Source organism: Pongo abelii, chromosome 4 (genome assembly GCF_028885655.2).
Source record: "Pongo abelii isolate AG06213 chromosome 4, NHGRI_mPonAbe1-v2.0_pri, whole genome shotgun sequence".
NCBI classification, from domain to species: domain Eukaryota; kingdom Metazoa; phylum Chordata; class Mammalia; order Primates; family Hominidae; genus Pongo; species Pongo abelii.
The window spans coordinates 177625181-177650040 of record NC_071989.2 but is presented as its reverse complement, the minus strand read 5'-3'; the positions used below and the strand labels follow the sequence as shown (position 1 = coordinate 177650040).

General features: G+C 48.8%; 1 protein-coding gene across 2 annotated transcripts in view; it reads left to right on the top strand.

Annotated features, from left to right (window-relative positions):
• The window catches only part of SLIT3 (slit guidance ligand 3), a 634924-nt gene that overhangs the window by 524466 nt on the left and 85598 nt on the right, over window positions 1-24860 (top strand). For both annotated transcript variants that reach the window (XM_024247052.3, XM_054556205.2), the window contains 6 exons: window positions 301-444; window positions 1735-1898; window positions 11989-12139; window positions 13738-13812; window positions 20627-20770; window positions 21529-21672. In XM_024247052.3, the coding sequence (XP_024102820.1) occupies window positions 301-444; window positions 1735-1898; window positions 11989-12139; window positions 13738-13812; window positions 20627-20770; window positions 21529-21672 (822 nt within the window). The remainder of the gene's footprint in view (window positions 1-300; window positions 445-1734; window positions 1899-11988; window positions 12140-13737; window positions 13813-20626; window positions 20771-21528; window positions 21673-24860) is intronic.

The window sequence follows — 24860 nt, the reverse complement described above, 5'->3', positions numbered from 1 at the left end:
AGCACTTAGGGTGCCTTTTCAGGTATTCCTTCAAGGTCATGGGTGCCAAGAGAAGGTGCCAAGTGAGAGCAGTGTGTGGCATAGTGTCTGTGGTGACAGTGTGTGCAGGTGCCTAGAAGTGTTTGGGGTTTCGGTAGACACAGGAAGGCAGGTCTCTCTCTTTTTCTGTTCTGCAGCAGGAGCTCAAGGCTGCAAGGATGAGTGATGGGGGCTTTGCAGCCCATCCCCTGCAGGTGCAACCCTTGCCCCACAGGTAATTACCAGGATTAGTGAATCAACCAGGCTCTCTTCTGCTTGCAGCCTCCTCAATGCCAACAAGATCAACTGCCTGCGGGTGAACACGTTTCAGGACCTGCAGAACCTCAACTTGCTCTCCCTGTATGACAACAAGCTGCAGACCATCAGCAAGGGGCTCTTCGCCCCTCTGCAGTCCATCCAGACGCTGTGAGTACACTGCCTCGGGTGCCAGTGGGTGCCCAAGCAGCAGGAGACCCCAAATGCCCATCATGGAAAACACCCAAATGAGGGCAGCACGAGCACATTCAGGAGGAGTTCTAGAGCCGGCAGGGAAGCTAGAATAATAAAAATCGGAATAGCTTATCAGTACCAAGCACTTACACTGTGCTTGACACCACATGGAGTACTTACCCTGTCTTAAAACCCTTAAGCCTCACAATGACCCTACTTGGTGCTGTTACTATCCCTTGTTTCTACATAAGGAAACCAAGGCATAGAATGGTTAGGTAACTTCCTCAAGGTCACACAGCTAGTAAGGAGCAGGTTTTGAATCCAGGCGGAGAGGTCCTGAGCTACCCTTGTAACCCCCGTGGTCAGTGTACTCTGAGCAGACTCCATTTCTGCTGATAGCCCACTCCTGCCCCGCCTTAACCCCCTCCACCCTGCAAAACCAAGCCTTTGAGGTGGGCACTCTTCCTCTACGGGAAGTATATCCTCACTTCCATGCACTACAGGTATTCATAAATATTTCAGTTAAACAGATGACCTCCAAGTACAGATTTCAGCCCATTTTTTGATGACTGCAGCCTCAGGCATAGACCTCAGCCCCATGCCCAGGTCTGCAATTAGCCTGGGGGCTTCTGGAGACCCTGTAAGTCATCTGGTGCTTGTTGCCTCTGTAGCCAGAGACAGGAACCAAGACACAGTAGGAGCAGCTGCTATATATTGACGCCGATCACGTGCCAAACACTGTGTTCGGTGCTTCACAGTTTTTCTTATTGAGGCAGGGGAAGCAAGACCCATGGTGCTCTTATGATGATAAGGATAATTACAACAATACCCGCTACTATATATGGAACACCCACCATATGCCAGGCGCCATGCCAGCTGCTTTATGTGCCTAGTATCACTGAGCTTAGAGAAATAAAATGCATTCTACCCCAAGTGCAAACCGCGACTGGGTTTGCCTGTCAGAATTGGCATGGGTGAGAGTAGAAGCAATCGGTGGTGGGTCCTGCCCAAGTGGGAAGAGCTGGGAGACCGATTCCCCAGACCAGATGCTAGCTGCATCTGTGACTGTCTTTTGCAGACAGCAGGCCTCAGACACCCTCTCTTTGAGCCCTGTCTGAAAGTAGCACCCCCTAAGGCTTCCTGGGGCGATGAGGCAGGAGGCCAATCCTTGCAGTGGATTGCCAGGACCCAGCGCGAGGCAGGGTGGTGGTGGTGGAGCAAGACACCACGGGTCACTCCTGATTAACGGCCCCATCCCTCTCGCAGCCACTTAGCCCAAAATCCATTTGTGTGCGACTGCCACTTGAAGTGGCTGGCCGACTACCTCCAGGACAACCCCATTGAGACAAGCGGGGCCCGCTGCAGCAGCCCGCGCCGACTCGCCAACAAGCGCATCAGCCAGATCAAGAGCAAGAAGTTCCGCTGCTCAGGTAATCAGGTTATGGGGCTGGGCCCCGCTTTCTGACTCAGAATGCAGCAGCCCCAGAGAGGCCAATAATCCAATCTGGAGGACAGCGAGCCCTGTAATGGCTCCTGGGGAGCATCTTTGCAAATTAAATTGGGGAAATTCAGTTAGCCCTGCAGAAAACCAATTACCTTATGGATTTAAAATAAAACACACACACACATACACACACAATAAAAGCATGGGGAGGAGGAGACGGTTGCAGGGGAGACAGAACCCAGCAGCAGCATGTCTCCAAGAGCTAAGTAGAAGGTGGGGCTGGGGTGGCCTTTGCACATGTGCCTGTTAGAGGCTAAGATTTATATTTTTCCTTTCCAAAGTGTCCTCCCCAAAGGGCAAATAGAGAAATAAATATAGCTCAGGCGAGGCTACAGACGGTGTGTAATCTTGGGGACCTCCCACTCCCTTCTGAGACAGACCGTGGTACAGCCCTTTGACCACAGTATATTATAGGTTTCACATGTTCACGAAAAACACTTTCACTAGCTAGCTCCTCCATCCCAGATTACTGTGTTCTGAGTACGGAGAGAACAGTAAAGAGTCGTGCTTGGGAAGAAACAAAGCCTTGTTCTTCTGTGCCCAGGATCTCTCTAGAAACCTTCCTTCTCACTGCACCCAGGAAGGACATGGGGGAAAACAGCAGGCGAATTCTCAGCCTATCTTGGAAAGAGAAGTAGCTCTCCTTGACCCAACAGCTACATGAACAGGCAGTTAAAAATTACTATCATTTGTGTTCTTTTCTACTGGAAAAAAAATCACCAAACTGCATTGTGCCCCCAATGGTGAGAGATTGATAGCACGAGGTGCCGAGGTGGGTTGCAGCCAACCCTCACAGTGTGTGCAGCAGCAAGAGCAGTGCTTCTCGCCTTGCCCAGGAGCTTCTGATGCAGGGCGAGTCTTCCCGGGGAGAATGCCAGCGTGGGGAGAGGTTACTGGGAGATGACCAGCAGGCAGACTTGTGCTTCTTACAACATCTTCTTGTCCTTTAAGTCAAATTCTTTAGTCCATGTCTCCAGAATGATAAGCTTTAGCTCTTTAAATTTTTTTAACAGAAACTAATACCTTGGGAGGGCTTGGAGATAATACAAAGACTTTGTGGCATGGTGAAAAGTTGGTACCAACTTCCCTTCCCTAGAATAATGATGTCAATTACAACAGCCATCTTTCACCTGTGATGAGTGTGGTGCTGGAGGCTTCTAGTCTGATTTGCTTCTTCCAATGGTCCTGGGAAGTCAGTAGGAGAGCCCTTTGCTCTATAGGAGAGGAAACTGAGGACTTAGAGGTAAAGGGGCACTCCAAGTTCACAAGCCAGCAAACAGCGGAGGCAGGACTAAACCTCAGATTCATTTTGCTCCTCACATCACACAGCATCTAGGAGAGAGGGAATATTTGGGGAGGACAATCAGCTGCTTGGATGACCTCCTTCCCTGGTGTCATGCTCCCACCCCTACCCACTCCCTGAACACTGTCCTGAGGTTCCTTCCTGGGCCTGGCAACATCTCTGGAAAGAAAATCTCACCCAAGGCACAATCGTCCTTTCCCCAGCACCTTTCCTCATGATTCATGCCAACCTTGGCCTCTATTCCTTCCCCTGTCTGGCCAAGGCTGAGTTAATTAGCTCTGCCAAGCAGTGGTACCCAAAAAGAAGGGCAGTGACAGCCGGAGGAGGGCAGGGTATTATCTGCCAACCTTGACCCTTTGGTCTCATAAGTATCCTGTTAATACCTTGGACCCCAAACGGATGTTGCCGCCCTGCATGGCACAGCAGGGAAAGAGTGCAGGATCCAAGGACTGGTGTCTCCCTGGGAACACAGTCTTGGCAATTTTCTGGGCATGACTGTGGTTGGGGGTGGCAAGGTGGAGGTGGGGCTATAGAAAGAACTAAGTAGGAGAAACAGAAAATAGAAAGTGGACCTAGGAAGCAGTAGAGCTTAGTTCTAACTCTAGCTCTGCCACTATCTTCCTACCTGTAGATCTGCAGGATCCTGGCTGCTTTTCCTATGTGGGGGAGGGGTGGTTGAACATTTTAAAAAAGAAACAGGAGGAGCTGAGTTCTTGGGTTGACTCTAAGATACCTTTTTTAAAAAAAAATCAATGTTAAGCAGAAAGATTATTCCTAAAAAGTAGAGATGTTTGGAGCTAGCATGAGACTGACACATGGCACTCTATTTGCTTTTATTTTATGTCGTTGCAAAGAAAGCATGACTGCTGAGCTCCAAAGGCCTTGGCTTTGAGAAACACGGGGTTCCAGACCTGCCTTGGCCTTGGAGGGGAAAAAAAAACCCATAGATCTAAAGCTCTGTGTTTCCAGGAAGCTCCAGAAGAAAGAAGGGGGGCAGGTGACACAGACTGGATGTGACAGATAATAACTCTGCACTTTACTTTTTCCTAAAAGCACCCCCATTGAAAAGACAGCTGATGTAATTAGGAGGCAATTTGAGGGCTGCTCCGTAACCCATCCTGCCCCTCCTTAGGCAGGGTGTCTGGTTTCCCAGCTGCCTGTGTCTGCCCCTCTCTATCAGCTGCATCCGCCGCCTTGGGCAGCAAGATCAGTTTAGGGTTGGAGGCTGCTGGCTGGGGTAATCTGACCATCAGATTAAGTCCTCCTGAAAAGGCTCCATCTGGCTGCCTGGGACCCCAAGCCCATCCCCGGCAGCACTTGGCAGTTGCAGGGTGCTGTCTGTCTTCCGTCATGCCTCCCCGCTTTGTGTGAGAAGAAAGTCTCTTGTTGAAAAGTACAGAGGGTGGTGACGCAGTGTCCAAAGATGGCGAACAGCAAGATAGCGGTCGAGGAATTACAGAACTTTTAGAGAGCTTAGAGGTCATCCAGTTTATTCCAGAGATGGATAAATTGAGGTCCACACAGAAGAAAAATCTTATCTAAGGTATTATTTTCAGGGCAAGCTCTGAAACCCAGGACTTCTGACATACTGTGAAGACTCTTGATAATTTACCTACAAATCCCGCCATTTCTTTTTGTAGAAAGAAACCAAAGAGAAAGAAAATTAGATTTTAAGGCTTGGTGAGGGTAGCAGTTTGCACGAACAGGATGGATTTCCCCTGCTCTGGTACCAGGGTCCTAATCAAACTCAGATTTGAAGTCCCAGAACCACAGTGTTCACAGAGCCCTGCATAGGTGTCAAAGCGGAGTGGAGTCCAGATTCTAGTGGCTGACTCTAGTGCGTGTGATGGGAGACCTTAGGAAGGAGGAGAGGCCAGACCCAGAGCTGTGGGCTGTCTCTTCCTAACTGGTCCATCATGGCAGACAACCTATGCACCGTCGAGATGCTGAGACCATCTAGAGGATATGCCCAGTCCCAAAAGCCCACAGTGGAAGAATGTTGATACTGGTTCTCATGTCAGAGGTCAGGCAGGGAGGGTCTTAGTCACTTGGCCTTAGCTCCAGTTTCTTCAAGATGCACATCTCCAGCCTAATGCCAAGTGGGAGGAAGTCCCAAGTCAGCAGGTTCATGGAAACTGACCCTGATCTATCACAGATAGGAATGTAAAATCTGGGTACCCTCACCTGGGACCTTGGCATCCTGACGGTGGTTACTGGTTCATTCTGTTCACTCCCGTAATTTCCAGCTAAGGAAGGGAACAAGAAATCAAGAAGGACCCCAGAATTCAGTGTCTTCCCCTCAGACTCATCACTTGGCTTCCCTTTCCTTCCTTCTCTTAGTCTGAAAGAGGCCCTTCATCATGAGGCGCACTGGCCACCATCTCTGTGAAAGTCAGTGTTCTCAAACAGCAACTGTGATTGTAGGTTCCTCAGTCCAAACCCTAAGCCCCATTTGTTTTCCTGTCTTTCTCTCTGGCTAGAGAGATGTATTTTCTTTTGACACCACACTGCTCCTCTATTAAACCTCAAATGATCTGGGATGAGTGTCTATCAGCCAGAGTGTTCCTGCTGACCTCAAAGGATATCAAGGAGACTCCTGAATTGTGGAATGTCAAATGGGGCTTTTTCCTAAAGAAGAGCATTGAAGGTTTGCTAGACCACTGGGAACTGCGGATTGTCTCTTGATTTAAGGGGCTAGAGGAATGACTGTGATGGAACCACTCAGCTGCTGGGGGGATTGGGCCTATGTTGCAAAGCATGCAGAAGATGCTTTGCTAAGTTTAATGTCTTGTCAGACCAACTGGTGTGACTGAATGGAGTTTAGAGGCTCAATTCAGGCATGTGATAGGATCACAGATGTCAGAATGTTCTTTCTTTCCTTGGGAAAGAACCGTGCTGTCCTGAAGCTCCTGAGTATGGGCATCCAGTGATTTCCCTCCTGTTCTTCTCCCTTCCTACTGTGTCTCCCCTGGGGTGGGGCACAAGAGCAGCAGGGCTGCTATCTTCGGAAGTGTTCCAGTGGAACCCCACTCCTGATACTAATCACGCTCAGTGGGGGCCTGCTCCGGCTTCCGCTTCTCCACGCTGCTTCCTCTGAGTGCTCCTGTCCTCTCTCTGACGCTGCTTCCTGACCTTGACTCTGACCAGTCGCTGCGGGGCTTTCCTTTGTGCTTGATCTAACCATGTGGTGGAACGATGGAAACGGAACATGGTTCTGTCAAGCACCGCGGAAAGCACCGTGCTCTCCTGCAGCATGGCCCGCCACCGCCGCCACCACCGCTGGACACCTCTCCTCTGCTCTGGAGCACCGCAGCCCACCACCTGCCAGACCCACCTCTCCCAGTCTCAACTCACCAAGGGCAGGAGGGTAGGAGTCTCAGAGGATGCAGATACAGAGGGAAATGGGTCTGGAGAAGCACCCTGGGGCCCAGCTAAGATCTGTATCCACATCGCTTTCCCAAAATGGAGTCACCCTCCCCCAAATCTAGTCTGGATGTCAGACAAGGAGTAATAACTAGGTTCAAGCTCAGAAACTACTGTGTCTCTTCTTCCATTGGAAGGGAACAAGTATACCCAAGGCATACGCCCCATGGTTTCATGGGAGAGTCCCAACCCAAGGTCATTTTTCCAAATGGCAGCTAACCCAAAGGGGAATTCCTACTGCTTGTGACCCCCGACCCCTCCCACCACCACCTTTATTGGTATTCACTTTATTTGAAATGAATGTCAGCATGAGAATGGGTGAAACTCATGTGAGTCTGAGACTTTGGGTTTAACCTGAGGTTCCTTCTGAACCTCATTCCCATACTTTATGAAAACGCTGTCCCTGAACCCCATGAAACCTAAAGTCCAGTCTGTTTCCTTGACCTGCAAAGCACAGTTAACATGGAGGTGCTGGGCTCCTCACCTGGTGCTAATTCTGTTTCAGGGGAGGGGAGTGTGTGTGGACATGGAAACCTGCTATCTCTGATAATAAAGAGAGGGATCTTGGTACCTCTTATTTTGCTTGTTTCTTGATAAATCCTACACCCAGTGTAACCAGAAGATTGTGTTGTTCATTCCTGTCCTGGAGTCTGTCCTATTCTGCAAGAGAGAGCTAAGGTGGGAACTTTAGCCTAGTTCAGAACTAGAAGCTGAGCCCTGGGCCCCCATCATGAGGTGTGACTCTTATTACCTCCTCTATCTGAGGTTACCCCTCAGAACCAGGAGACCAACCATTGCTTAGTAATTTTTTAACATACATTGAGTGCTTGCTATAGGCCAGGCAGTGAACTGTTTCACATCATTACCTTGTTTAATGTTCACAAAATCTAAAGTCCCATTTTACAGATGAGAATATTGAGGCTCAGAGAGGTTAGCTAACTTACCCAGGGTCATCTGATTCCAGAATGGCTGCACTGTACTGCTGTAATACCCACCTTCCCAGCTGTGGACAACCCCATTGCCTTGAATTAGAACATTTAAAAACTGTGATTTGATAGGGACTTGAAATTTGCTTAAACTCTCCCTTTCAGACTTTCATCTGTGAGTAGAAAGAACTTGAGTAAGAGAGAAAGCATTATTCAAATGGCTCTTCCTCTCCAGCATGGACATACAAAGATCCCATTTAACACAGAGCAAATCCTTGAGCCTGGAGAAGTTGCCTTTCCCACCTTACAGAGAGGGGCATTCTGAGGCCCTTGGCACTGCCCCTAACATGGCTGGGACCAGGCCTCTGGGAGTGGGTCCATAATGGTGCCCTTCCATCAGTGCTTTACTGGCCCCGCAGCCACAGGCTGTGATGAGGCAGTGCCAGCCTCAGACCGTGGGTATTTCCCTCTGTTTTCAGGCAGATGGCTGCACTCGTAATAGACTCCAATGGGGATAGCTTACTAGGACAGCTCCCTGCCCAACTGGTGACCAAACTCCTAGTAAAACAGTTGGCGTCTTCCAGCCGCTGGCAGCTGGTACCCCAGCCTTGCCCATGAGCGGATGTCTGTGTGCCTGGCAGTGTTCTCCTTAGTCATTCATCACTTATGACCCTTTGCTTATTCACATCACTGTCTTTTCAAGCTGATGAGGCCTGACAGGACTTATGCTCCCCCCAATTCCTCTTTCTGCTTCTTTCCTCCTTTCTTTTATTCCACTCATCTTAGGGATATTGGGAATAGGGGAGGAGAGCTCTGGAAACATGAGTTAGCAAGTTCATGATGATCAGATAACAATGAATTTATGACTCCCAGTCAGCAAACTGGCTGCCCAAAGGATGACACAAAATGCATACCGTTGATGGCAGCAGCCATCCTGGACCTGGTGCTGGCCTCTGATCCCAACCCAGCCAAGTCCATTCAAACATGGGAGCTTGGCTCCCTACCTGTCCCACACCCCTGGTCATCCAAATGTGACAAGTGTTCCTCCTGGGAAGTGGCTGTAGGGCAGGGATGTATAATAAAACTGTGTTGCTGTGAATTTCCACCTCCTACCCCCATCCCCCGTCTATTAAAGCTTGTCTGTGATCACGTACCAAGTGTCGTTGTTCTGAGCTGCCCGCGAAAGGGGAGGAGGGCCCCAGGGGCAGGAACAGGCAAGATGCCAGATGACATCAGCTCTTCCAAGGCTGGTTTCAGCCGAGGTTGAGTTTTATGGCCCTTCTTCATATCCTCTGGGATCTCTTGTGTCTGAACTCACCCCAAAGAGAAGAAGCAACAGCCTATTGCAGTTGGTCCTCTATTACTAAGTATTTCTGGCAGTGACAAATATGCACTGAGATTGAAATTGACTTTTAAAGCTCTGGAAAAGTTAAAAATACTTTGGGGTAGTTATGAGCATTAGGCATAACAAATGGCTCTGAGAAACCCTGAGTAGTTTCGGTAATGAAATATGAAGTGATGGAGATGGCATTTCGGGCTGGCTCTGACTGGGGAACGAACTTTTTTGGTTATGTACATACACCGTTATTAACATTTCTGGCTCCCACTCGTATAAAATATCACATTCCGACCCCCTTGTTATTTCAAACCAGGGCAATAACAAAAACAGCAGGGGGGAAAATGCTGGAAAGAACACATTAGTCCATCGAATCTAATTGCAAAATCATTTCATTAAAATGGGTCAGCAGCTCCATTGCAGAGGTCCACCAGTTATAATCTAACTATACTACTGAGAGCGATTCCTGCTAACTACAGGCTGCTCTCACCTTGATTAAAATGAAAATGCATTTAATAGGCGGCTGTCCCCAGCCACAGCCCAGCCGGTGCACGCCTTCAGGCTCATCGCCTTGAAGAGCAAACTGTGCTTTCTCCTGTCTTTTTGCCTTTGATCAGCAGTCAGGGTTCCTTCGCTTTGCAAGGATCCCATTATAGACACATTGTGAAGGAAAAATCTCTGTATGTGTGTGCAACGCCCCTTCATGCCATCACTCTGTGGATCCACTGGTGCAGAGAACAAGCGAAGGTAGTCATCTAACAGGGTTTGCAAAATGAAATTCGCCCAGGACTCAGCACGCTGATGGGTCTGGAAGACAATGGTGCAGGTCAGAGTTACCAAAAGGGATGAAGCTGGCAAGCCAAGGGCAGGAGATTTGCATAATACATTGAACCAGGAAGCCACTTGAATAACTGGGGATACGTGCACGAAGTTTGCTCACACAAGCCTAGGTGTAGAAGGGGAGATGGGGGAGTGGGGATGGAGAGAGTGCAGAGAAGGAAAGGAGGACAGGACCAGGCTTCTGACTCCCTGTCTTAGATAGGTAGTGTCACATCAGAATTAGAGACCCACCAAGTTCATTCTCAATCAGGAATTACCACAAGGAGATCATAGAAGGCATGCAAAACTAACAGGGTGGAAGAGATCTGCGTCCTGCCCCACCATAGCCCACTATGGAAAAATACCCCATTCAATCCACCTGCACCAAATCTGGCTAGGTGATCATTCCTACAGGGACCTGGGAAAACCTTTGGGGAGAAGCAAGTCTGCAGCAAAACATGTTAACCACATGGAGGCAGGCAGCAGCCTGCCCAGACTGAGTGACCTATGGGCCTCAGTTTCCTCATCTATAAAATAGAGTTATCCTAACCTCAGAGTGTTGCAAGGATTAAATGAGATCATTCATTTGAAATGGAAAGAATAGTGCCCAGCTTAGTATATGTTCAGTAAATGGCCACTGTTACTGCTAGCTGCATTCATATTTTCACAGCCTCTGAGCTGCTAAATGTTCTGCCAGGTTGTAGAAAAAAAACAGTGCTAGAGTCACAAGCATGCATACAACTCCTGAGGCTCTCCACCTCCTTAATCTTACTTTCATCTGCACAACAGCCCCTGGAAGATAAGGGCAGTTATTTGATTCCCATTTCACATGGAGAGAGACTGAGACTAGTAAGTTGCCAAGGCCTGAACAAGCCTGTGCTCCCTTCTGCTAAAACCCATGAAAAGCTAATGCTCCTAAATGCAAATAAGATCACCAAGTTGCCTCACCTAGTGGAGCGAACAAATAATGTTCACATTCTCTGAAACACTTCCCAGTACTCATGTACAGGACACTCAGGTGCTCATGACACCCCACTTGTGCATTGGACAATTGTGGACCCATCTCTTGTTTTGTGTCTCGCATTGTGCTAGTGAAATGTTGAGTGTGAAAGGATGAAGAAAACCCGGCCCCATCAATAAGCTTATGTCTGATGGGAGAACCAGAGCTCCTTCAGTTCCAACCAGCATGATTCAAGGTCTCACAGAGGTTTGCCCCGGTGCCCAGGGATCATTTGTGATCATTGAGGCAACTTGCCGAGGCATCTCTCAGAGACACTACATTGTTGGTCCCATTACCATTACTGTGCAACTTCGGGAGATTTCCTTTTCAAAAAAGCAAATCTCAGCTCCAACTTTTAGCTCATCAGAATGTGCCTTTCACTATAGTTACGTAGAATGTGCTCTGAAAAACAGAGGCCAAATCTGACCCTCAGATACATTTTGCTCGTCTTCACGGTATTTTAAATTGGAATTTATTACCAATATTGTTTATATAGATTCTCTTTTTAAAAAACAAAAACCAAAAAAAGCAACATCAGGCAACCCTGAGCCAAATTTCCAAGCATTAAGGCTGGGGCTCCAATTCCCCAGGTTCCCAGCCCTTATTCTTGTCTTCCCAATCTTACAGCCAGGTGTCAATGGTCATTTATTGCCGTGTGCTTGGCCTGTACTCATTTGATTACCTGCTGGGGTAATAAAGGCCCCTAAGTTTGCAACCCCTTCCCATAATTTATCCCTACCCCTGGCATAGCCCCCATCAAAGCATCATCAAAATCTTGTCATTTGGATTTTCATGAACATTTAGAGGGTCTATGAATGATAGGAGTTGTGGAGCAGGTAGCCCCACTAAAATCGTAGACTGTACACCTGCACCAAGGAGCACTTCCCCGAGGAGAACATTCATAACTTTCATCGGCTTCTCAAAAACATCTGTGACCCCCAAAAGCATAAGGGCCCACAGATCTCGAGTCTGGTCTCCTTGAGGATGGTGATAAATAACAAAGATCCATGGGAAGGAGGCAGTAAGGCTGGGGACAGGGAAGGCACCAGCAAGGTGGCCATATAGTGAAGGTGATGCCATGTCTGTTACTTGACCCCTAACACCCCCCAACTCATTCGCCCATCTCTGTCTCCCACCCCCACTACCCACAACCTGGGGCTGTGCGTGGAACTCGGATGACGCTGACGTCCCCTCTTTGACCCCTCCCAGGCTCCGAGGATTACCGCAGCAGGTTCAGCAGCGAGTGCTTCATGGACCTCGTGTGCCCCGAGAAGTGTCGCTGTGAGGGCACGATCGTGGACTGCTCCAACCAGAAGCTGGCCCGCATCCCAAGCCACCTCCCTGAATATGTCACCGACCTGTAAGTCCAACCTCGGCATGAACTCCCTACTCCTCCCCACACACCAGTCACCCGGAGCCAGTGTGGGCAGGGTCTCCTGGAGGTGAGCCCTTCCTGGCTCAGTCATGTGGCATTTGTTGGCTGTCTTTCCCATACTGGTCTGAAGGTAGATACCCAGGCATCTCCTGTGGGCAGCTTGCTTGCAAATAAAGACAGTTCATTCCTTCATTCTACACATATTTTCTGAACACCCACTGTGAGCCGGCATCACGCTAGACCCACCAGTTTCTACAACAGAGCAGAGCAGGTAGTCCCTGCCAACCCTTTTGGAGCTTACAGTAAAACCAGAAAGTTGGGTGCTAAATAAAGAATGGTAGTGAAGTGAGAAAACAACTAGAATGATTAAATATATCTGAGCCTCCAATTAGCCATGTTAATAAAGGGATGTGTTGGTTTATCAAAAAAAAAGAGCTAAAAAATTACAGCTGGGCCATGGTGGGTGGGTCATGCCTGTAATCCCAGCACTTTGGGAGGCCAGGGGGAGAGGATCACTTGAGGCCAGGAGTTCAATACTATCCTGGGCAACATAGCGAGACCCCACTCCCTTACCCCAGTCTTTACCAAAAAAAAAAAAAATTTTTTTTATCAGCTGGGCATGATAGTGGCATGCACCTGTGGTCTCAGTTGCTGGAGAGGCTAAGGCAGGAGAATCACATGAGTCTAGGAATTCAAGGCTGCAGTGAGCTATGATCATACCACTGCACTCCAGCCTGAGCCACAGAGTGAGACCAGTCTCTGGAAAAAAAAAATTTTTAATTAAAAAAATTTTTGAAAAGTTATAGCCTTGTGGAGGATAAAGGCACAGCATGTGGGGACTGACAGACATGGGGCTGACACCTGACTCTGGCAGGCTTCCTAAGACTAGCCCATTTGCTCCTTGGATCTGAGACTCAGTTTCTTAGCTGTCAAATGGGGGAGATAATTAATGCCTACCTCCTACGGTGGTTGGGGAGACTAAGAAAGATAATGCAAGCATGGAACTCATCTTGAATCCTGGCACAGAATAAGCCCTGGATGACTGGTAGTGGTCTTCATTATTATTATTATTGTTGTCCTCTCTAACTTCACAAGTCATCAGAGGAAACAGCAGGCCCCCTTTCCCTGCCCTGCTGCCCTCCCTGAACACCTGTGAAGTTCCCAAGCTGCTCCTGGTAGAGGGAAGTGCTTAGGAAGAAGCTGAAGGGCTTGGAGGGTTGGGAGACCCTGGAGAAACCTTCCTGGGGGTTTTAAGTTGTCATTGGTATGTCCACAAAATGAAAACAGATCCTTGGTAATTGATGGGTTCTAAAAACAACGCATGCCCACGTGGACTACTCAGAAAGTCCCCTAAACCCCAGCCAAAGGAGGCTTCCTCCAGGAGAAGGAGGAAGCAGCACTGCATATGCCTCCCCAACGTGCTGGGCCCCTCTGTTGATGGGACTGATGTCAAAGCTTCCGATGGCTCTGTGGACCTTCACCGAGTGTGAGGTTCAGGCAGCAATGCAGCAAAGCTATGGGGGGTGCAAGGAGGGGCCTCGTCCACAGCTAACCTACCACTCATCTTCGTGCTTCCTACACAGACGACTGAATGACAATGAGATATCTGTTCTGGAGGCCACTGGCATCTTCAAGAAGTTGCCCAACCTGCGAAAAATGTAAGTCAACTTCAGGAACTTGGCAGCAGCCTCTGTTCTCTAGCCAGAGCCTGTGTTCTAGACTAGAGGAACCAGGGGACCGGCATCTCCCCCAGCGTCTGTTCCAGCCCCTCCCAGCCTTCTCCTCAGCCCCGCTGCGTCCTCTGTTAGGAAGCAAGACATGTAGACACAGACCAAAGTGATGCTTCACGGTTTTAGTTGAGTGTTATACAGAGCAAGCATTCCACACCATCCCTGACCCCGCCCTGGACCCTGTGCTCACCCCATCCCTACACCCCATCCAACACCTACCCCAGGGCTGGTGGGTGGGACTCAGGTAAGGACTAGCAATGGGGCACAGGTATCTAACGTATATGCTATTTGGCGATTTTTGTGTGGTGACAGTTAAATGTCTGTTTTCAAATGGAATCAAAAGACCCCTGCATCAGTGATACACATCAGAGTGAACATGCCAGCAGCTTCCCACAGTGGGTTTCCTCCAGGAGTCCGTGGGTCTGACCATGACTTGGCCCATGCCAGGCAAGGGCCCATTTGCACGTATTGGCTTCTCCACTGCCAGAGATGCAGATCATCCTAACCCTCTCCCTGCACAGGAGCTCAGGCCTAGTCATAAAGGTAATGAGAATGATGTTGGTGCACCAGTAGAGTCCTTGTCCTGAGCTAGGGACCATGCTCCCTGCCTCACAACCATTGTCTCACCGCATCTTCACCCACCTGTCCAGTGCTGGCTTCACAGTCTCCTTTGTGCAGGTGTGGAAGCCAGGGCTCAAAAAGTTTCTGTGACTTCTCTAAGACCACACAGCTAATGGGTCCCAGAGCTGGCATTCAGACTTGGGTCCACCTGCTGTCATGCTAGTGTGAGGCTGGCTTGCTTCTCCTCATCTTCCCTGCCGGGCCCCCCAGCAGAGGTACCAGCATAGAAGAGGAGGCTCTTTACCATCTCATCCCCAGGGAGGCACTCTTGTCTTTGGCCCCTCTCCCTTACCCCACCCCATACTTCATGTCTCCTGGCCCCAGAGTTCAGGTGTGCCTCGAAGGCCAGGGAAGTAAAGTCCATCCTCATAATTCATGGATTCCATATTTGAGAATTCGCCGACTCACTAACATTTGTGTAAGTCCAAAGTCAAGACTCTCCGTGCCTTCACAGTCATTCTTGGGTGTGCACAGAACAGCAAAAACAAAAACAAAAACAGAGTCACCCACACCCATGTTCCCAGCTGGGGTCAAGCAAGGCCACGCTCTGCCTTCTGTCACCTCAAGTGCTGTAAATCAGTGTCCTTTTGCGTTATATTCAGTGCCATGTGTTTTGCATGTTTGTGGTTTTTGTTGGTGATTTTGCTGTTTAAAATGGCCCCCCAGACATAGTGCTGAAGGGCTCCATCCTAAGTGTGCAAAGGCTGTGATGTGTCTTACAGAGGACATATGTGTGTGAGAGTAGTTTTATTACAGGCTTGAGTTATAGTGCTGCTGGCCATGAGTTGAACATTATGGATCAGCCATATGTATTACATAAGCTATCTTTAAACAGAAGCATACATATAACAAGGTTATACATTGATAGGTTGATAAAAATGTGGGGACCAGAGGCTCACAGGACCCTAATCTTGTTTTTCCCTAAGAGCAATGCTTTGGTATTCACTAATGCAGTGTTCCCAGCAACTGTGTACAACATAACTACTGTGAGTACTGGTTGAGTATCCCTTATCTGAAATGCATGGGATCAGGAGTGTTTCAGATTCCAGAATTTTTTGGATTTTGGAATGTTTGCGTGTACACAATGAGATGTCATGAGGCTGGGACGCAAGTCTAAACACGAAATTCACTTATGTTTCATGTACACCGTATACACAGCCTAAAGGTAGCTATGTGATATTTTTAATAATTTTATGCGTGAAACAAAGTTCAAGTGCATTGAACCTTCAGAAAGCAAAGGTGTCAGGTGTGGAATTTTCTACTTGTGGCAACATATCAGCACTCAAAAAGTTTCGGACATTCTGGTTAGGGATGCTTACCTATAATGAGAGTGGACTGTACCACCTCGTTTTTTTCTTGTTCCCCATGCTCCCACCCATCAGTTCCCTGCACACAAATATGACAGAGGACTTCTAGGCCCTGGGCAGCATCTGGATCTCACTGGTGCTACTCAGATCGCTTTCCTCTCTCCCTCCCTGCCTGCAGCCACCACCGTGGTCATGGCCCCAGCGACTGCTCTGTAACTGGGAGCAGTGGAGAGCACATTGGGGGGCCAGCTGTGAGAAGGGCACACTTGAGTGAGGATCATGGCTGTCACTGGGGTGCAGTGCCCCACTAGCTTCAGGGTCCCAACACAAACATTACCCATCACCTTCCAGGAATTATTCTTTTTATTTCAAACCAGAGAAATGCACTTTGTTTTTAACCTGAAGACAGAAATTTACAGGCCTGTGGGCGTGAGGCAGATATTAAGATGAATCAAGCTGGCCAAGCGCATATTTGTCTTCTGAAGAGGATCTGCTAGTCTTTGCTTCTGCGAAGAAATATGTACTCTCCCATTTGAGGTGAAACTCAAGCACTTTGAGTCTTTCATCCTCCCAGTTTTGATAGGAACATGAGTATAGAGAATATTTCTGTATGCCCCAGAAAACAACAGCACAAGCACATGATAAGTGTCAACCAACTCCCAGCATCAGCAACCAAGCAACAAAAGGGAGTGGTGAGGTCTCTGGAAAAATATGGGCCTAGATCTCATCAAAAGGGACAGGTATCACTCAGCTCATCCCAGTGCTTGCCATGTTGGAATAAAGGTGAGGGCTGCCAAATGTTTCCACTTCTCAGGAGCTTCCACAAGTCCAGGTGTGGACGGAAAATGGGCAGACAAGCCTATGTGCGTTCTGAGTTCAGCTCTGCCCTTCCCAGCTATGTGACACTAGGAATGTCCTTAGCTTTTCTGAGCCTTAGTTTCATCATTTACATAATAGAAATAAATACACCTTCCTTATAAGTTATGATGAGGATCAGAAATATGAGGAAATAAAGATGAAAGACATGGCTGTGGTACTGGGGAGACAGGGTGCGGAAAGACAGGAGAGGGCATCTGAGTTGAGTGACCCAGAGTAGCTGCTTATATGTTTAAAACAGGGGTTGGGCCAGGCGCGGTGGCTCACGCCTGTAATCCCAGCACTTTGGGAGGCCGAGCCAGGCGGATCACGAGGTCAAGAGATCGACACCATCCTGGCTAACACGGTGAAACCCCGTCTCTACTAAAAATACAAAAAAAATTAGCCGGGCGCAATGGCAGGCGCCTGTAGTCCCAGCTACTCGGGAGGCTGAAGCAGGAGAATGGCGTGAACCCGGGAGGCGGAGCTTGCAGTGAGCCGAAATCGCGCCACTGCACTCTAGCTTGGGGGACAGAGCAAGACTCCGTCTCAAAAAACAAAAACAATAACAACAAAAAAAATAGGGGTTGCACACCCAGACACTTTCAGGAGCCTGGGAGTAGCACAAATGTGGAACTTGGCTGCGTGCAAGGCCATAAAAATAATAATAGCTAGCAGTGAACACAAATTAAACACTTTACCCTGTGCCAGACAGTACAGATATTAATGCACTTAACCCTCACCAAGAAACCCTCAGGGGCTCTGAACTAACCCAGAGATGGAGAGAAGCCCGCTGGGTGGCCCTGGTTTTACATTTTATGGTTTCCTGGGATCTGGGGCAAGATGCTGCTCTGAGAATGTGATCGGCTCTTACAAAACCTCCATGCACTTGTTTTGTTTCTGGAGTGCTTGCCCCAAGCTGCACTTTCTGTCCTTCAGCTATTGCTGCCTGTAGTTGTGAGCAGCGCTTTGATGGATGGAGAGACGGCAGCAGCCAGCTCTTCTGGAAAATTCTATCCCCCTCTTTTTTACTCTCCTTCTGTTTTCCATTCTCCCAGCCTGAGGAAATCCAATTCACAAACCTTACAGTAATGTGATGTTAATTTTGCTCATTTAAAGAAACAGATGTCAGGAAATGGGAACCCTCCCACTTCATAGCTGCTTTAACTCATCTTCATTGCCCATTCCTTGTATTTTAACCCCCCCAAGAAGCTCAACTCTCTGGAGCAAAAGCCTTCTCTTCTGGCATTCGGGTGACTTACAGCTGCTGGAGAACCTTTATCTCTCCTCTCGCGTCTAATTTGGGGGTAATTGGCAGTCTCCCCAGGGCATTACCTTCATTCCTGGGTTATCCCCGACCGGGGCTACCAGGATTTATAAGAAAACCAGCCAAGTTTAAGGAGAATCAGGCAGGGAGTGGAAATCCAGTCTGCGAGTCTGCTGACTGTCTCAGACCTTGGGCGAGGGATGCTGGGAATGCTTACTCCTGTTTTCCTGGCAGGATGGGAAGGAGAGAAGGAGAACAAGGTCATGCCGAGGAGCAAAGAGGGAACCAAGGCACCGGCTGTTTCCTCCACACCTGCCCACAAGTGCAGGCATGGCCTCACCCTGGGGACCTTGTCCCTCCTTGGGAAGAGGGCAGTCAGCCCGCATTGAGCCCCCAGTTCTGTCACTTGCTCCAAGTCAATCCCTAAGGGAGATCTCACCCCCTGGCATTGTTGTGGGTCAGCCCAGAGCTCAGACCAGGGACTTGGTATGGTCCTAGATCCCCTTCCAATGCTCTGTGACCTGGAGCAGTGCCCTCCTGCTCTGGGGCTCAGTATCTTTAGCAGTAAAATGGTCCTGGTCTATCTCTGCAAGCCCGCCAATGCTACCAGCTTTCGTGTGCTCTGTGAGTTCACGGGCTCCACCTCCACCTGCGATTTCCTTGTTTGCAGAAGATGGTTCCCCATGCAAGGCTCTGAATAGGCTGTCTGCTTGGGAGGCTGGACTCTCCCCTGAGCTAGTATAAACACTGTCATCACCTTCAGTTCATCCATCTGGCCAGGGATGCTTTCCAAGGCCGGGCATTTTGATGGTCCACAGAAGCCCCCCAGCAACCCTGCCAGGGAGAACTGCGAACTCGCAGTGCTAATGGCTCTGCAGCATCTGCTTGCTGTTCTGATCTCTTGTGAGGTCTGTGCAGGATGTCAGCATGCAGCCTCGGAGGGAAGGGCTGCTTTCAGACCTCAGGGACAGACTCAGAAATGGCAGCACCAGCCAGGCATGGTGGCTCATGCCTGTAATCCCGGCACTTTGGGAGGCCAAGGTGCGTGGATCACCTGAGGTCTGGAGTTCGAGACCAGCCTGGCCAACATGGTGAAACCCCATCTCTACTAAAAATACAAAAAAATAGCAGGGCATGGTGGCAGGCACCTGTAATCCCAGCTACTCGGGAGGCTGAGGCAGGAGAATCATTTGAACCCTGGGGGCAGAGGTTGCAGTGAACCAAGATTGTGCCATTGCACTCCAGCCTGGGCGACAAGAGAGAAACTCTGTCTCAAAAAAAAAAAAAAGAAAAAAAGAAAGAAAGAAAGAAAGAAATGGCAGCACTGAAGGCTTGATAGGACCAAGCTCACTTTAAGCAAATACAATATCCAAAATCTTGAATTTTGCAAAGAAGTAATATCCACTTAGCCAAAGGAATACTCACTTAGGAAAGAAGAGGTTCAATGGAGTACATTTGATATGCCAGAAAACCTGGCTTCAAATCCCAGTTCTGTCAGCTGGGTGACTGCAAGCAAGTTAATCTCTCTGAACCTCAGTCCCTTCATCCATAAAATGGGACGATAATAATAAATGAGTCCGACAGCCATTGTTTTGAGGGTTTGATATGGTTTTGTTGGTTAGATCCCTCATGAGGTGCCTGGCACATAAGAAGTGGTCAACAAGTAGTAACTGGAAAGCACCCATTTATTTGTATCAGGGATCCTTACCTGGTGAGAAAGCTAGAAGTTCCACAAATGCCCTAGTCCCAAGGAGTGGGGGGCATGCTTTATATTTTCCTCCTGCCTTCCTCTTGAAAATCAGTGCTTAGTGAGAATCTCTAATGAAGAGAGAAAATAAGTTTGAGAGTCACTATTTCAACTCTGTCAGTCCCCCAGGGCATTGAAAAGACAATTACACAGAAAAAAACTTCAAATCCCATCCAGTCTATTTTTTTAAATTGATACATAACAATTGTACATATTTATGGGACACATGATATTTTGATACATGCATGCAATGTACAGTGATCAACAGGATATTTAGGATATCCGTCACTTCTAACATCTATCATTTCTTTGTGTTGGAAGTATTTCAAATCTTTTCTTCTAGCTATTTTGAAATACATATTGTTGTTAACTATAGTCACCCTGCTGTGACTGTCACCCTATCAAACACTAGAACTTATTCCTTTTAGCTCCCCCATTAACCAACCTCTCTTCATCTCCCCCAAACCTTCCCAGCCTCTGGTAACCATCCTTTACTGTCTACCTCCATGAGATCAACTTTTTTAGCTCCCACATATGAGTAGGAACATATGATATTTGCCTTGCTGTGCCTGGCTCATTTCACTTAACACAATGACCTCCAGTGCCATTCATGTTGCTGCAAATGATAGGTTTTCATTCTTTTTATGGCCAAATAGTATTCCATTGTGTATATATACATCACACTTTCTTGATCCATTCATCCACTGACCATACAGTCTGTTTCACAAAAGTAGCCTCACTTGTGTAGGGCCGGGGTCCCTGCTCCCTGGGCCAGATGCTGAAGACCAAAGATCAGGGAGCCCAAGACTAAGTTCCTTTCACCATCCAGTCCTCAGTCTCAGGGGCCCCAGAGAGTCCCCAGCAGCTGCAGGGCAGGTCATTCCCTCCCTGTATCAAGACCGTCTGTTCCTTTTGATTCTCCCCTATTCTGTTTCTTCCTTATAGAAACCTGAGTAACAATAAGATCAAGGAGGTGCGAGAGGGAGCTTTCGATGGAGCAGCCGGTGTGCAGGAGCTGATGCTGACGGGGAACCAGCTGGAGACTGTGCACGGGCGCATGTTCCGTGGCCTCAGTGGCCTCAAAACCTTGTAAGCGCCTGGGGTGGGGCCTGGGCCAAGACCCAGAGGGAGAGGGGAGGGTAGGGGAATTAGAGACAGACTACGAAGGCAAGTGGGACCCAGGCGCTGTCTTGGCCTGCTGAAACTCTCTCTTCCTGGAGTCAGAGTCATCAGACATTCCACAGCCTTGGATGGGAAAGAATTTAGCATGCTGAACACCCTCCAGCATACACACTCACACACACACCACACACACATCCAACATAGTCACCCACTCTCGTGTATACACATATATAGATTTATAACAGAAACTTGCTGAAGAAGACACACAGACATTTACCCACAAACATAAGCATAAGGACCTTTATAAAAATGATATATGCAGACACGTGCAACATGCACATAAACATACATACAAACAGGCATAGACATACAAGCACACACATACATACAAGCCGATATCTACAACCACTTCTTGATTCTCTCTTCTCCTCCCAGAAATACGTGTGCACACCCTAGCAGCCACACAATATGCGTGTGTATACATACATATGCATGACACATGCTTCCAAGAAAGCATGCACAAACAGTAATGTACATACACATTTACACACAGCCCCAGTGGGGCTCCAGTCCCTGCTATCACAGGACAAACCTGAGCAACATGGCTGGACTGAGCTTAGAACTGGCAAAAGCATCTCACCTATACACACACACACCACCATGGCACCATTTGGGACAGAAAAGATCATGCTTGTGCTCTCTCATCCCCACCCCTCTCCCTGTAGGATGCTTAGGAGTAACTTGATCAGCTGTGTGAGTAATGACACCTTTGCCGGCCTGAGTTCGGTGAGACTGCTGTCCCTCTATGACAATCGGATCACCACCATCACCCCTGGGGCCTTCACCACGCTCGTCTCCCTGTCCACCATGTAAGTTCTCCTGGGTCCACTGCCCACGGACTCTGGGGTCCCACTCTGCAGAGCTCTCTCCTCCCAGCTCCCTGCTACCTCTGGCCAAGCTCATCTATCCGTCTGTCCACTTAAAAACTCGTCAGGCTTTCTGTATGTGTCAGGCGTCATCTAGGTGTTGAGGCTGCACACACCCGGCCCCTCCTTCCTGGAACTCACAGCATAGTGAATTGCCACAGAAAGCATGTCCGCAGTGATTTGAAAACCCAAGCTGGAAGGCCAGGCATGGTGACTCACGCCTGTAATCCTAACACTTTGGGAGACTGAGATGGGTGGATCACCTGAGGTAAGGAATTCGAAACCAGCCTGACCAACATGGTGAAAACCTTCTCTACTAAAAATACAAAAGTTAGCCAGGTATGGTGATGAGTATCCGTAATCCCAGCTACCTGGGAGACTGAGGCAGGACAGTTGCTGGAACCCGGGAGGCAGAGGCTGCAGGGAGCTGAGATCATGCCACTGCATTCCAGGCTAGGCCACAGAGCAAGATTCCATGTCAAAAAAAAAAAAAAAAAAAAAACAGGGACTTTGTTGAGAAACACTGGAGCTGTATTCTGGAAGGTAAGTGGGAGTTAGCTGTTGAAGAAAGTGGACAGTGCAGTTCCTTCAGAGGGAAGGGCATGTCCAAGGGCCCTGTGGTTGGTTGCAACAGAGCAAATACGTGAGACTGAACATCTGTCAGTGTGGTCACAGCGCTGAATGAGGGATGGCATGACACAAGGCAAGGCTGAAGAGGAAGCCAGGGTCAGGCTGCAGGACTGCTGTGGGCCATCTCGTCTTTGTCCAGAGCACATTAGGAAGACTGGGACCTTTAAGTAGACCTTAAGTAAGACATCACCAGACAGGGGTTTTAAAAAGATGTCACTGGCGGCCAGGCTTGGTGGCTCACGCCTGTAATTCCAGCACTTTGGGAGGCCGAGGCAGGTGGATCACAAGGTCAAGAGATCGAGACCATCCTGGCCAACATGGTGAAACCCCATCTCTACTAAAAATGCAAAAATTGGCTGGGCGTGGTGGTGGCGCACACCTGTGGTCCCAGCTACTCAGGAGGCTGAGGCAGGAGAATCGCTTGAACCCGGGAGGTGGAGGTTGCAGTGACTCAAGATTGTGACACTGCACTCCACTCCAGCCTGGCAACAGAGCGAGACTTCGTCTCAAAAAAAAAAAAAAAAAAAAAAAAGATGTCACTGGCTGCTTCAGTGGGTATCAGAACCAGAATTAGAACCCAGCTTTCTGGGCACCTAAAGGAGTGCTCCTGCCAGGGTAGTGCACTGTTGTGGGAAGGGAGCCTCTATGGAATAATGGGTAAGACTCTAGAGCCAAATTTCCTAGGTTCAGATCCTGGCTGTGCCTCTTGTTAGCTGTGTGACCTCGGGAAAGTGACTTCATCTCTGTGTGTTTCCATTTCCCTTCTGCATAATCTACCTCCTAGGATGGTTATGAGGATTGAATGTGGTGATGCTTGTAAAACAGCAAGGGCCTAGGTGTAGAAGGTGCTCAACACATGGGCGTTTTACAGCTGCTCATCATATTTCCATGTGGCTCTGTTGTCCTTAGTCGCTGGTTTATTGTCCTGTCTCTAACCTTCCCCAAAGACCCTTTGGAAGGCAGAAGGAAAGGCTGCTGCCACACCTCCTGTTGCTGCCCTATGCCTATTGCACTCGGAATCAAAGCCGAAGTTAGGAGGGCCTAAAGTCCGGCCCCACGTCATCTGGCCCCTCATGCCCTGCCTTTCCCCTCCCTCTCTCCATTCTAGCTCCATGGGACTCCTCGCCATTTTCCCATGATCCCAGCCCACTCCAACCTTGGAACTTTGCACTCCCTGGAGTACCCTCCCCCAGCCTCCCTCCCTTCCACCTTTGCTCAAGGGTCACCTGCCTCACCCCGTTCTACCCCTCTGCCATAGCCCCAATCCCTCTAGCCCTGCCCCCTAATATTACAAAGCACTAACCATGTCCTAATATACTGTGTCATTTACTAACTTGCTGTTAATCATATATTATCTGCCCACCATCATATAAGATCCCGAAGGACAGGGATTTGTGGCTGTTTTGTTCACTGCTGCATCCTTAATGTTTAGATCTGTGCCAAGAGCATAAGCAGATGCCCGGCATATAACTGTTGAGTAAAGGAATGAATCGAATGAATGAGTGACGTCAACAGGAGAGGACAATGGGTTGGGAGCTAACATCAGTGAACTGGTCCATTTTAGTCCATATTTAGCCCCTCCTAGGTACCTCCACATTGGAAATCCAAAGACACCTAAGATGCCCAGAGGGGCAGAGTCGCAAAGCATTCAGGGAACCAGCTCTGACCCATGAAGTAACTTGCCCCACTTCACACAGCTACTGAGTGTCAGAGCCTGAACTCCAACCCTGGAACAGCCACTCTCAAGCCCTTCATTGCTGTATCATCCTACAGCCACTCAAGGGCTGTCTGCCCCCCTTAAATAAGCTCCCCAAGCTTTACTTTCCTCATGTGAGAAAAGGAAGATAATGTTACCTCCTTCATAGGGTTGCTGTGACAGGAATGAATGAGACAATGGATTTATAAAGTGTGTGGCATGGTCCCAGTCCTGTAGTAAACACTCAGGAAGGGATAGCTGCCATCATCACCTCATCTCCCCATCAGTCCCATTGTTTCAGTCCACAGATGCATATAAAGTGCCTGTGATGACATAACGCTAGTTTCTGGATATGCAGAGGCAAACAGACTCTACCCTCCTGTATGTGGAGTCCAAGGTGCAAGGCGAGCACAGAAACCAATCATTGCACACTCCCATGGGTGCTGTGGGGAGAATGAAGGGGAGTGAGGGAAAAGATATGATAGGGCTGAAGTATCCTACTTGATATGGGGGACTCAGAGAAGGCTTCCTTGATGAAATGTCATTGAAGACAAGGACTAAAGAATGAGGAGAAGCCAGCCAGGCAAACTGTAAAGATACGGGTTCCCAGCAAGGAGAGTAGCAAGTGTGAAGGCTCTTGGGGTGAATCTCTGCTAAGGACCCAAAGGCAGTTCACACAGCCAGGGCTTGGTACCCAAGGGAGGGCATGGCGAGAGACCACAGCCACATCCATCAGTGGCGGGGGTCTGGAATGAGACCCTCGCAGAGACTGCATCTGGGGAAGAGCCTACATTTCCTGCCTGAG